Raw genomic sequence first — 14,538 nt, 5'->3', positions numbered from 1 at the left:
TGCTGTTGGTAGGCAACACAATCTCCCCGTCACCCCCTGCCAGCAGTGTAAATACGGCAGACACTGAGTGGGAAACCAGAGATGACCCTGAGCTTAACTGGGGGAAACTCTGCTCTCCTTGTGTCAAAGACTGCAGAACAAGTGTACCAATCATATCCAGTATGAGCTGATAGTAATGCAACCAAAAACATGCAGACAGTATGTGATTTATGGATTTAAAGCTGTAGGTATTCTGTCCTCCAACTTGTTCTGAACACATTTTAGTTATGGTGTATGATGGCCTTAGTGTCTCAGTATTTTCTCTGGGGATACTGTGACTGCTAATTCCGATCATTTTGACAATTAAAATAAAAACTTTTGTGTATCTTTGTAGTCTTGATAACAAGGCACATATTCTGACAGTGTCGCAAGGGTGTAGGTGTCAGTACTGTAGTCAGTGGTTCTTTACATTTAAAACTTTAAATATGTGAAAAGTTGATATATTTGTATCAGTCTTGCAAGTACCATAATGTAATGGAATTGGTTATCCGGCTTTCCAAAGTAGCAGTAGTCCAATAAACACTTACGAGTATAAATGGCATTAGTGACTGTTAATGTGATAACCTGAGATTATTAAAGTAAGGAGGACATCAATAGAAAGATATTATGAAAAATGAGGGGGAAATGCCAACCCCCCGGCCCAAATTATTTTTTGTTGAATCTGTATAATAGAGAGAAATTGTTTGTTGTATGTATCTGTGATTGTACAGCATTTCTCCTCTGTTTTCCAAGCACTCATGACAGCTTAAGCATGTTTCAAGTTTTAATAGTTATGGCTAAACAACTCACACTTAATGGCTGTGAAAAATCACACTCTTGATTATATATTGAAGATGTCAACAGTAACACATTACAAGACATTTTTTTTCTTTTTCCTTTCCCCAAAGATTGTTTGGCAGACCTTCCCTTCTTAGTTGATGCTAACTCCATGGCTCGCCATCAGCTCTCACTGTCAGAGTTACAAGAGCTTGGAAAAGTCCAGATCTCCTCACATGAGACGCCATGCCAAGAGGATGCTCAGTTTATTGGACTCTGTGAGGAAACATTTCCTCTGCTAACACTGAGCAACAACAGACTGAGGTCCTAGAAGACTGACGCCCATGATGTAGTCTCCACTGCAAGACTTACACCTGACCTGACCCTGCATGGCCCTGCATCCCTGTTCCCATGAGGAGGAAGATTTAATCAACCTGCTTCAGAATCAAGTTTACAGCACAAAGTGCTAAAAAGTCAATCACATGGCCCCTGGCATGAAATGTTTGCGCACCCCTGCAGTAAATGTCAAAGGGGGTGAGTGAGTGGGCCGGTACACCTACAAAGCTGATTGGGTGCTGAAGGGCAGATGTGTGGTTTGGTGAGGGTCAGGGCTACCGGGGAAAAACCTGGAGGATGAGAATGAAAAGTGTAGAACAGAGTTAAGTGAAACTTAACCTGTGACAATATAAACATCATTTTCAGGAGAGAAGTTGTGTCAACAACAAAATAGAGGTTGAGATAGAACCCCACCTACTCATAATGTTTATCATTTCATTTTATATTGTGCTTATGTGGGGCATATGCCGAATGTTATTTGTGATTAATTAAATTACCACACAGTAAACCTGGTGCCAGGAATAATGTAGACAACGCCCAGTGAACAGGTACAAAGGTGGGGCTAATAGGGGCCCCTGGGCCTCCAAGCAGGTTAATCCAGCCCTGCCACAGTGAATACAAAATGATCTCAAATACAAATAAATTGCACATTATGTTTAGTAAACATTTAACACTTTGCCTTTCAAAGCTGTGTACTGTATATAGCCATACAATCCAAATGGTTGAAGATACATGTGATTAAAGCACCTTCTTGTTGTTCAAACTGATAACAAAATGTTCAAATCTGTGTCATATGTGAGGGAATGAAACCAGCTGTCCTGTCAATGCAGCCTCAGCCTGGCTTAAACATAGGAGTTTTGTAAATGAGACTTGTATTGAGTGTTTCGTCATCTCCAGATGCTAGAAAAGTTTTTCGGTCACAGGTTTGGTTGAAATTCCAACTGTCTGTCGGCCCAAACAGTTCGAACACCTCGGAAGTTGCTCCAAGCATTGACTGGAGCCGAATTACTGAAAACCCAGCCACACAAACAGGATATATTTAGAGTACTATTTTAGTGAGACGACCTGGTGACTGCAGGTCTTGAGGAGATACAGTTACTTCTGGAGTCCACATTAAAACAGTAGGCGGTCAATCATGTTGGGCCGTTAGTCAAGAGGGATTAAGAAGGCGACTATAAGTGGTTAACGAGGAGAGTGCACCGATAAATACGTCCTTCCTTTCCTATAGCATCCACTTCTGGAGTTGATACATCCCTTGTACTACAGTATATCTCCATAGCAGCAAACATACATAACATATCATTAACATTTAGGTCATAATATATTGTTTCGAGCTCAGAGAAGTCGTGAAATACATTGTAAAAGCTATCTGTGTCTCACTCTTCTTCAGCAGCTAATAGAGACTCATTCAGACACGTTCATGTGTCTTCATGAGTCATGATCCAAGGGCCACTCCAATGATTTTACACATAAAATCACATCAGTTTACACATCAGTTTACACATCAGCAGGAGTACTACTCAGCCTGTGAAAGAAGTTGTATAATGTCCCGAGTGGCTCTGCAGGGAGTTTTATGAGGACAGCAGTGGTGGGCCGTCAGGGCCAGTAAGGCCTTCTCTGCTGGCCTAGACAGAATCACAAAGTTATAGCTATTTTATAATTTAATACTTTTTCATAAATACACTACATGTATTCTAAATATGTTCCCCATTATCTTATGTTCTCATTGCACAGCTACTGTCTTCCTCAGTTGCTCTGCTTCCAGTGCAGCTTGTTTTAAGTAGAGCTTTTATCCAATCAGATCTCACCTCTGTGTCTCTATGTAAGAACAGAGACCAGAGGCCTGCAGACTCACAAGTGCATCCATGTGCACTTTAAGTGAATGGGGACGATATTGTTGATTGTCATGGTGTTCAACCAATCAGATCTTTAGTTTGACATGTTGGGCATATTCTTTGACGTGTCAGAGCCTGCTAGCTGGCCTACAAATACGTCAGCGTTAACGGGCAGCTTGATTGGTCAGTGGGCTAGCGTGACTGTTGTGAAACTAGCTAGCAGAACTTTGTAGTAGTAAGAGTTAAAGTTTAAAGATATGTAAGAAGTTTTTACGTAACATTACATTTTTAGCGTTTTGGCATGTTGGGCGGTGACAATCCCAATATCTGCTGCCTCTGTTGAGCAGACATTTTCAGCCTCAAACGCATTAAAACGTATTCAAGAAATACAACTGGGGAGGCTCGACTGTCTTCACTGGCGTCCATGAATGAAGAAGGACTTCTTACTGGAACTAAAACACACGGATGTACTGAACAACCGTAAGATTAAACTCTTTGTTAACAAAGAAAGGAGGATGGACTTTGTCTTTAAATAGTGTACAGCAGCTCTGGTAAGTCAACTGCTTTTTAATTAATAGTGTTAATTTTTTTTATTGTTTTTTATTGTACAGGAATGTCAGGAACAAGAACGCCAGTAAGTACAAACAGATCAACACATTCCTTTTGATGATGTCATGTTTTTTGCTGAGAAAATACAGATTATCATTGTCAATATCATTTAAACAGATTCTCTGGAGTTGATTGTTCTGCACATTGTTGTTTTGTGTGTTAAAGTATCAGTGTTATAGTTTACATGTACATGTGCTGCTGTGTTACTATTCAGTAAGCCAGTGTGTGTCAAGAGTTTACACTTTCCCTCATTTCACCACACAGTACAGTTTGAAGTTCTGAAAGTGTCTGGTGGTGTTTGAGTTCTAGACATGAACTGTGAGTGTTGCTCATTGTGCTCCTGCTGCTCCTCTCTGTCTGTCTGTCCTGAGCCACAGTCAGCTCGTAGTCTTCCTTTAGGGGGCTGGGACTATCCGACGACAGACCTGCACGTGGAATGTCCACTTCCTACTTACTGCAAAGTAACAGCAGTAACCATCAGCCTGAGGAAGAACTACAAAAACACAGATATTGCAGCATTTCTGCTGCTCCCAGTTGTGAAGGAAGATCAAGTAAGAGGCGGGTCCCTTTGAACAAGGAGGAAACTGCTGCAAGGAGCTACGATCTGCAGCACAACATGATCCTGGGACTATGAGCAGAAAGCTCTTCATGTACCTGGAACAAAAGGAGACTTCAGAGGGAGAATGTAAGTGAGTATAGAGAGAGTTTTAAGCAGTGTCTGTGTTCTGGCTGGGGAAGGAATGTTCTGCTTATACAGGGCGTGTTGAGGAATGTCAGGCCAATCATATACTGTACAACACTTCATTTAATACTGTAAAACGGCTTAGAGTTCAAATGTATCGGACGGATTGGTGCTCATTTTGCAGGCTTCATATCCAAGATGAGCTCATATGAGTTTTAAAACCAACACAATGAATGTTTTTTAATCTGCAGTCAGTTATGAAAAACTACATTTTTGTACATTAAATCTTTATTTGCACAGATATCATGTGCAATGAAGGCATATTGTTATACTCTTACAGGGAAGAGTCAGAATTACTAGCAACAGTAGAGATTTAGTAATAAACATATTACGTTGCAGGCATACTGCAGGAAGAAACTTCCTTGAAGGGCTTCTCTGCAAACATCGTTTTGGTCTTAGAATAAAGTACTCTTTATTTTGATAACAGCAAAATGTACTTATAGCTGCCGTAATCAATATTTACATATAAACAAGATATCGAATGACAAGGGGACGCTCTCAGTGATGAAGCCACAGAGAATCATCACCATCTCTACAGTTCCCCTCGGCTCGGCCTTTTTACTCTCTTTTAGCTCATTGTTTGGCTTTTAAGCGTGGTCAGAACTTTTCTGCTTTGGTTCATTCTCCGTGCTCTCCTTTACCCACGTTTCGTTGGATAAGTCCAGATAAAGCTACAGTAGCTCAGCAGCAGACACAGTTAGAGTCTAGCTGGTGAATAGTGGAGCAGTTAGCAGCTAAAGAGACAGATGCGTTTCTCAGGAGTTGGTGGAGACCACACCAGAGCTAGAAGAAGGGAGAACATTGGACCTGATTTGTCAGGTGGACAGAAACATGACTTTAAATGTATGAAAGTTTGCTAACATGTTAGCAACAATAACTTTATAAGGTGATAACATGTCAGATGTTGTTTACAGCTTGTTTTGCTGCCCCAAGTGGCCAACAAAAGTAACAAATGCTCCTTAACCCCTTGAACGCAACCTTTTCATTGATTTATGCCACTGAAAGATGAATCAAATGAGCTACTTTCTCCATTATGGGTTCTTGGGGGGTTAAAGTCCTAATGAAGGTGGGCGCTCAAGTAGCTACTAGAGTTCTTGGAATAAGTTTTATGGGTGACTTAAAAAGTGCTTGGTATCCTCAAGATAAGAGCACTTTCATTTCCTTGCAGTGATGGAATAAGTTGCCACATCCTCTATAAGTTAAAGTACCAGTGCAATGATGTAAATACTGTAAAAGTAAAATTTCTGCACAAAAAATTATAATGCAAGTTAAAGTACTGAAGTATTAGCAGCAAAATGTACTTTATGGGAATACGGTTATTTGCTCAATTTCATGTCTGTGCGGTAAGAAAAGCCTGGAGGCTGTTAGCCTAGCTTAGCATAAAGTCCGGAAGCAGGGGGAAGTGCATTTGTTTAACCCGTATTGAAAAAGAGAAGTAATACCAACACATGTGGTTTTAGAGTGAGTTACGTTGTGTGACTATTTCTTGATCGGGTGATGGTGTTACCTGCAGCTTAACTGACTACAGCTTTAAGATCAATGCAATGAAATGGAAAAAGTGTTCCTTAGAAATAGAGCAGTAAAAATGATAAATGAACTTTATCTGTCTTATACTCCAACAGTAAATAGATCCTTCTGACATCTTGACTTGTCACAGCAGGAAAAGAGGTGTAACCAACATTAACGATGACTCCGCTCCAGGAAGCCAGTGATAATAATTGGTTACACTTGTACAAGGGAGGATGGCCAGAGTGTGAAAAACTAGCAATGAACAAATGCCGGTTGTTTTTATTTCTCTTACAGGCTCAGTTTCAGACTAGCCTACATTTTCTCGTATAACCTGTTCCAGTTCTGTGGACACACGTGGATCCTGGCTAATACCATAGCCAGGTTTCTCACATTTGGTCAAGGTAAGGTTCATACAAATAAAAGGGAAAAGGATTCAATACTGTGCAATGTGGATTTTTAGCTTTCTGAGCTCATCATGAAAGAGCGACTCTCATTATTGGTTTAAACTCAGGAGAGCAGGAATAGGCTTTAATTCTCATTAAATGGCACATGTTTGTATGGTGCAATTTGATTTTTGACTTTGCAGATGCCTTAGCAGACACATTTTACTCTGTTGGCTTCATGATGGGTTTGTGCCAGCTGCTCTCTATCCTGGAGCTTTTCCATATCGCAGATGGGATTGAGAAAGCCAGACTCCTCCCTCGCTTCGTCCAAGTGTGTATCAAACTCAAAAATGAATCATGTGGATGTTAAAAAATGCTCAAATGTGTATTCAAGAGTTCTTCATCCATTTGAAGCAGTGGGTGGATTGTGTTGTCTGTTTTTTAGGTTATGGAGAAGAACTTCCTGCTGATCATGGTCATCATGCTGGAGGAGGTCCAGAGTAAACCAGTGGTGTGTGCACAGCTCTTCTTATGGAACATTCTGGACCTCCTACGGTGAGCATGTGACTTAAGGCCTGTGTCTTCCATTCACTTCATCCATCCGGTTTGTGATTATGCTGCAAATTTTAGGTCCTCCAGGAATGCAGGAGCTGCACTTCTCCCAGGTTTATTTACTTAAAAATATTCTTTACACGTTTGTTTTTTCCCCACTGGCAATGGTGACAATGATGTATGTCTATTAATCGTTCAAATAGTTCGGTCCAAAGCAAGATATCTTGACAATTCAGTCATTTTCAGAAATGCTTTCTGTCAATATTCATGCTCCCCAGAGGATGATCTCATAGCATTTGTATTTCAAACTGCCTGTGCCAAAGCACACCGACTGTAATCCTGCGGGACTATTCGACTTATTCTCCATCTTCCGCCAGAAAGTTTGGTGCGCTTCTCCTCACACAGCGTTACCAGCACCTGTGTAAAAAATACATCAAAACGTGCGGCGAATCGTGATCGTGATGGGGAATCGTGTGGAATGACTTTTCTCAGAGATTCGCCCAGCGGTTTTCCCAGATCGTGAAAAAAGGAGCAAAATTTCCACATTGACTTGAATGGGGTTTCGGCATGAAGACAGCAAAAAAAACAACTTAACTTTGGCCCCATATTGACTAGCCATAATATAACGTAGAAAAATGATTCGAAGTTTAAAACGTAGACAAAACGCTGCACTTTATTGAGCCAAATGGACATTTTGATAGCTAGCACAGTTTTCATGAACTCACAGATTAAGTTTCAGGAAAATTTGGGTCCATTTCAGATTCTATAATGGGTGTGTATTGCGGAGCTCAGAGTGCGTGATGTCATCGCTAGAGTGAAGAGGCGCTTCAGATTCTTGTGAAAAAAATATTTATCTTTTGCCATTGACTCCAAAATTTTCACTCTTCATGCATTGTTCTTCAGTAAAAAGTTAGCCAATTGTGTACTGGTCTAGAGAAATGGAATCCCACAGATTTACACATTTGGCACAGAAGCCTGTAATTGAGAGGAAAACCAACTTTCTGCTCCATAGAGACCAATATTAAATTTTACTTCAAAAACATCTTCCACAGAACACGGTACCCCATTTCTAGATCGCCAGTTAAGCCACATTTTTTACAGGATCTGTTCTTCAACTCATCCTTCCTCTCATTTATTAATATCGGCGCAATAGGAGCTACGGTTATGGGAGTTTTGAGGATTTGTTTGAGAGGTGTTTCCCTGTTTTATCTCCATGAAAAGGCTGCAAGGACACAGGTGTTTCTGATTAAGCTAATTAGTGATGTTGATAAACACACAGACTCACAGACACACATGACTTGGAGATATTCAGGGAAAGATCGTTAGACCTCCTGTCTGCCTGTCTCACTCTGTCTCTGTCTCTCTCTATCATACAGTCAGTCAGGTCTTAGATAGTTTTAGAGGACTTTTCCCCTTTCACCCCCCCATCTCAAAATAAAAGCCCCACAGAATGAATTCTAACTGGAATGCTTGTGATCAAGCCTGTCATTTAATAACCTCCGTGTATGTGTCAAACATTATGATTCTGTCTCCTCTCCCCCCCAACCAGCCCCACCCTTTCAAAATAAAAGCCGCATAGAGTAACTGTATCTTAACATGAAGCTCAGAATGAGGTTTGTAACGCTCCCATCATTTCCAAAGGCTTCTCAACCAAAGATGTACATGTCCAGTACAGAAATGACGGGAGACATTTGTAGACTGTCCATCACGAATACAAGATTCAATCCAAGAGTATGAATCTAAAATGCAGAGAAGAGAGTAGCGATATCTCAATTGAATCTCAACGATACTACCGGTAATATTGGCGTGTATATATATTGCAACGGCTTCAGGCAGTAGAAGCCACACTGTCAAAATTTCTTGCGAAATTTTCTAGTTGTGTAATACTGTACCGTTGTGCCCTGTGTGCTGTGTGATGCCAGGTACCCACATGAGCTGCTGTGTGTAATGGACACACCCTCCATCCCCATGCTGTGGACCCGCTACACACTCTACATTCCCTTATACATCCTGTCAGTGGCCACTGAAGGTGACTACATCTTTTATCCCCTTCATATCTACTGTAAAGTTGTGAAACTGGCAGTTTTACAAAATCGCACCAAATGGGCCGGCATGCCTCAGACTGCATCTCACTACATTTAGGGTCATCAGTTATACGGTGACATGCTCTGAACACTGTGAGCTGCTTCAATGTGTTAAAGGCTGCTTTTCGTATAAGGGAAGTAGTGGGAGCGTACAGGAAACGAGTTGGCACAGCAGAGCCGATGATAAAATGTCAGGAAGTGTGTGGGGAAAGAACACGTGTTCACCGCATACAAACAGCTGAGAAGCCCCAGAATATCAGTAACACACAGACGGTGTAGTCAGTGAACTACTCACCACTGGCTGACTGTGTGCTGATCCCATGTTACTTTAGAAGGACATGTTCTTTATTAAACCGCAGCAGAATATTTTAAGAATCCTTTTCTATCAATGAATGAACACCCCTGAGTGACATATCTTGTGGATATTTCATATTATATTGCATGCATAACAATAACAGTACAGAATAACTGATAAACCGTACAAATATCCCAAATAGTGAACAATAAATGCATGAATTTGAGATGGGGTTTCCTGTTATTAATTCTTTGTCTGTATTATGTATTTCTTTAGATCATTTTTAACAATGTTGGACACATATTAGGCTTCTTTTTATCATGTGAGATTTAAAAAAATGTTATATCTCAAATAATAATAATCCAAACTTAAAAATAACATTTTTAAAGCTTTTGGCGAACCAGAGCTTTAGAGCAGTGTTTTTCAACCTTTTCTGAGCCGCGGCATTTTTTACATTAAAAAGATCCCGCGGCACACCAACAACCAAAAAAAGTTACAAGTACAGCATATGCTGACAATTTGATGACAAGTCTCTTAATGTGTTGATCCTTACGAGGCTTTTCATCTGGGTTGGAATGTTGTCCAGGGCCAAGTTCAGTCTGCATTTTCTTCCTTTTCAAACATCGCTGTTCGTCTAGTCACCGCAAGCTCTCCCGCACATCATTTAAGTCTGCTGTCTTAAATTAACACGGTCATTACTGCGCTACCTACTGCCACCCACTGGCATGGGAGAGTATTTGTTACTTAGTCAGCCACTCTATTGCAGCTCAGATGCTCAACAATGGCAAATTATTTGCAGCAACTAAATAATGTTTTTTTGGACCGATTAAGTGAAATTGGACATTTTCCCACGGCACACCTGACGATCTCTCAGTGTGCCGTGGCACAGTGGTTGAAAATCACTGCTTTAGACAACAGACATACTGTGTGAAGGATGTAGAACTTTAAAGGAATAGTTCAGCATCTTGTATGTGTTCCTCTTCCTCCTCAGGTGTCACTATATACCAGGCCCTGCTTTATGTGGAGCCAACAGCAACGAACGCTTCCTCTTTGAATTCAACAGTGTCAACACAGGTTCACCTCCCCTTCCTCCTGATGGTCTACCTGCCTGTCCTGGCTCTTGGTGAGATGTTAGCCAGCATTCAGACTGCATTGGAGAGGACAGTTTGAGTAACAGAGTTTGAAGGCTTATCTGACGCCAAAACACTGAACATCTTTTGTCATGATGATTACCAGATAAACCGTAATGACCCTGCAGTTTTATGCACAAAAAAAGAAAAACTGTGTGGGTGCCGCCCCACACTGTGACAATACAGCACAAGATGGATGAGGGGGCTGTTTGTGTCATCTGTAATGTGATGTTTCACTAATGAAAGAGGTGCTCTACGTGTTTCTAAACAAAGGAAAACATTCACCCTCTGAGTCTCTTTTCCGACACTTTTATCATGAGGTTTTGGGGGAGTTACTTGTTGGAACTACTTCTTGGTAAACAACAGCTGGCTGCAGCTTCTTCCTGTCAGTCAGGATGCCAGGTTTGGTACTATTGTGCCTGTACACAGACTATACTCTGTGCTCAAACCCCAAATCTGGCAACCCATACTACAGGCGGAGGCATCATTAAGAATCCTACTATAGCGAAGGCATGACCCGCCCCACTCCCCCCTGATTGGGTATAAATATCAGGGTAAGCCAAACTAATCTCACTCCTCATGACCAAACCTAACCAATCCAATCAACCAAGGCAACCAGCACTAGCCAATCAGAGGCAGAGCGGGCCAGGTGACTTCCTCATAGTAGGATAACAATCTTTTTGCAGCTGTACAAAATGACACAGCGTCTTGTTTTTTTTCTGACTTTCTAACAGTAGTGTTGTCTGTTTAAGGGGCCTCTGTGACCGTCTGGCAACTGCTGCAGGAGAGACATCACCACCTGGAGAAATGGAACAAGAAGATGAAACGGAAATGACACCTTAAAGATTGAATGTTTGGAAGTCCTTCAGGATATTCCTCTGAAGTTCATCAGGGACTACTTTTTTTAAATTCTGTGAGCTTGATGTCATCACAATGTGGGATCATTAAAATCTGTATTTTCTAGAGAACTTGAACTCAAGTGCCAGAAACTCAAACTCAACATCCTAAAATATTTCAACTTTTAATGGGCATGTATCGACAGGGCACGTTCCTCTTGACGTTGTGATTGAAGTAGAGCTACCATGGCAGTGCAGTACAGAGTCCATGTCACTGAAGTGAGCCTCACACATCCAGAGCCGTCGCTGCATCCATGTCCAGCAGTCAGAGGCAGGGAAGATGTTCCAGTCATGTTTGTGTGAAGAGCCTCTGTATGCATTGCCACGGGCTCCTCTGGGCTACCAGCCGTATGCTCTGGTCCACACAGCTTTCTTCTTGAACTCAGCGGAGGACTTCAGGGCCAACAGGGCAGCTGAAACAACAACCATTAGGTAATGCAGACTTCTATGGATATTTTCATTGTTGTCTTCTTTTTTGTCCATCACCTGCCTACAACACCTTTTTAGGATCACTCTACATTGCATATCATGTTAAATACACATAATACACATATATAATATGGTGTAAATAATCCAGCGCCTCTTAAATCATTTTGTACTGTATATACAGTATTGGTTACAGACTCTCTCCACTTATTTTGGTGGCATATCCTTCCTCAAAAAACATTTGTAAAGACCATTTTTTTTGTATATTTTGAAACCTGCATGGTCTATATAAGAGTAATAATTGACATTGTTTGCAGATGAAGGTCTCCTGTCAGCAGTTTTACATACATCTCTTATATAATGATGGTCTGTTGATGATGCTCCGTCAACTGGCGGCCCGCGGGACAAATACTTGCCAAAGCTTCCCATCCGATATGCAGCATTTTTTATTTCTATATTGAAGCAACCCCTTAAAAATTTCAGATGGAAATAATTCTATTAGAAATAATTTAGTAACCTTAAATATGTGCGTTCGACCCGTGGGTCATGAATCCATCCGTCAGCTCAGTATTAGCGATGCAGGGGTCAGGCCTGCCTCACAAAGCTGTGCTTGCTTCACTGGTTGAGAACTGAATAGCAGTAACATGGGAAAAGTGAAACTGCCCCTACTGGACAAATTTGCAGTTGATGATCCTGTTCTATGGGGACATGCTTTTAGGGACACTAGGTGTAGTACCACAGTTGGCCACTGGGACAATTGGCAGCACGGTATCCACCTCTCTTAATTCGGCCCAGTTTCAAGCCTCACAGATGTAAATCAGTCATGACATCACTGTTAGTCTCTTAGTCCAGGAGAGTGTTAAGACTTCAAACACTGAGTATTGGAACATCACGTAATGGAATCATGTTCCCTGGACAGAGAGGTTTCTGTGGAGAGTGAAGTGTGAGTCTGAAATGTCATACGGTGTCATTTTAAGAGCATTACTGTTTCCGGGGCTCAACATTTTATAACGGAGTATTGTTTGCTGTTGTTTCTGCATTCTTTACCTTTGGCTGTGCTGACGGTGGTGGCTGACAGAGTCTGTTCAGGACCTTCTGTGATGCTGAAAAGCCAGTCTATGAACTGAGACACACAAACACACGCTCAGGTTGTCGTCATCTTTCTCTAAAAAAAACGTAGTGATTGTTTTTCACAGTGCAGAATATTAAACTCACTAACCTTGTGAGTCTGGCTGCTCCAGGGCTCTTTGTCCAGCAGCAGAGCCAGGCTGCGGGACATACCCAGCAGGCACTGCGGCAGGGCGCGGTCCGTGAGCGACTCCTCACCGTACAGACCGTGTTGCAGAGTTTGGGGCTTGGAGTCGGGGTGCCATGGGAACCACTGGGCCCTGACGCCGAGGAGGAGAGGCATGGAGTGGTCGCCCCAGGAAACCACAGCAGCAGCAAAGACCTGGAACAGGAAGTCTGTGGCCTGCAGGAGAAGAAGGAAACTCTACGTTCAGATCATTTGAATGCAGGCTGTTCAAAGAGTTACACAAATAGAGAAGAGATGTAAAACTGCTTGGGAGCTTATGACACCAACAGTATGACAGATCATCAAGCAACATAGTTCAGTGTGTCCACTGCTGGCAGAATCAAGTTGTATTGTGGGTAATGTAGGTGCCATGTTTTGACAAGGACAAAGAATGTGTGGAATAAGACGATTCTAACAACTGCAGATATGTTGCACAATATATTCTATTCTTCATATTTTAATCACAATTCTCTTCTATACAGCTTTCATTTGAATTCAGATACATTGTACATATTTGATTATTTTATAGTATTTTTTGTGTTGTTATTCAAATTTTCTTCTGATCTATATTTAGGTTTCTTGATTTTTGTACTTGTTTTTATTTTCAAAATCATTTTCTCTTATAATGTGTATGTTATGAACCAATACACCTAAACTAATTCCTACTGCTAACACGATTGTTGGATTGAAGCCACCAATAGCCACTAATATATAAATATTCACTATTTATATGGAGGATGCTGAGATCCAATATGCCCCGTTCAGCTCGTCATACAATATTTGGTGTCTTTAGAAATTCTGAGATCCCTGACCAATGCACAGCACAGTGCGATTGTGTGAAGATGGACCTACAGGAGGGTACTTTAGATATTAATCTGGTATATTATAAATACTTGGGTCTAATTTCTATAGAATTGTAATCACATTTACAACCTGTCTGCTTGTGTTTCTTACACCATCGGACTTCATTGTAACAATGGCACCGTGTTCACACTTATCAGAAAACATCCGAAGTGAAAACTACAAAAATACAACCCAAGTTAAAATAAACCAGAATAATCCTTTAAAATAAAAAGATGGTAATTTGTAACAGATCATTTGATGGATTTTTAACTGTTAAATACGACCAACAAAGTGTAAAACCCGTCTGCACATTGAACTCATTTTAGTGACAACGAGAGTGGAGCTGCATTCCAAACCGTGTCAGGAATGACTCTCACCTACATGCTGAAACCTCATCTGTGGCATGTGGTAACAACACACTGACAGCTCTAGAAATACCTCACTGCAGTTTTCCAGCATGGCTCACAAAAACATACCAGTTTGGTGTCTCCACATGTGATGGAGTTTGCACCGTAGGCGACATTTCGGATGTGTCCCATTAGCTCCAGCAGCCACTCCATTCGTTTCGAAACACCTATGGCGAAGAATAAACATTATTGGACATTAACATACTGTACAACTATGATACACGTGTTGCATGCAGAGAAAGATAAATAAAAAGAAACCTTGAGAAGAGGCATACTATGTGTTGCCTTGCTTATAAATCAATCATTATTTATGAAATTTAGAAATTCTTGACTTTGGTACCATCTAGTGGACGTATCAGAAACCGCCATAGTTTTTTTTTACCTTTGAAAGCTTAGTATTCT

General features: G+C 41.1%; 2 protein-coding genes across 3 annotated transcripts in view; one reads left to right on the top strand and one right to left on the bottom strand.

Moving 5' to 3' along the window:
• The first annotated feature begins 4,077 nt into the window (after positions 1-4,077).
• hacd4 (3-hydroxyacyl-CoA dehydratase 4) lies at positions 4,078-14,538 on the top strand. 2 transcript variants are annotated; one of them, XM_031874255.1, is made up of 7 exons: positions 4,078-4,260; positions 6,121-6,227; positions 6,413-6,540; positions 6,655-6,764; positions 8,684-8,790; positions 10,132-10,263; positions 11,023-14,538. In XM_031874255.1, coding segments are annotated over exons 1-7 (669 nt in total). In that variant the 5' UTR covers positions 4,078-4,258; the 3' UTR covers positions 11,106-14,538. The 2 variants fall into 2 exon arrangements, with proteins under 2 accessions (XP_031730115.1, XP_031730114.1); XM_031874254.1 differs by having other exon boundaries at positions 4,078-4,264.
• focad (focadhesin) overlaps positions 8,571-14,538 on the bottom strand; it is a 48,159-nt gene continuing 42,191 nt past the window's right edge. The window contains exons 40-43 of the mRNA XM_031874253.1: positions 14,206-14,303; positions 12,812-13,063; positions 12,640-12,715; positions 8,571-11,579 (exon numbers count right to left, since the gene is read on the bottom strand). Of these exons, the coding sequence (XP_031730113.1) occupies positions 11,506-11,579; positions 12,640-12,715; positions 12,812-13,063; positions 14,206-14,303 (500 nt within the window). The 3' untranslated portion in view covers positions 8,571-11,505. The remainder of the gene's footprint in view (positions 11,580-12,639; positions 12,716-12,811; positions 13,064-14,205; positions 14,304-14,538) is intronic.

Source organism: Anarrhichthys ocellatus, unplaced genomic scaffold (genome assembly GCF_004355925.1).
Source record: "Anarrhichthys ocellatus isolate YVR2014 unplaced genomic scaffold, GSC_Weel_1.0 scaffold79, whole genome shotgun sequence".
NCBI classification, from domain to species: Eukaryota; Metazoa; Chordata; class Actinopteri; order Perciformes; family Anarhichadidae; genus Anarrhichthys; species Anarrhichthys ocellatus.
Note: the sequence above shows the minus strand (reverse complement) of the source record. Positions and strands in the feature narration are given on the sequence as shown.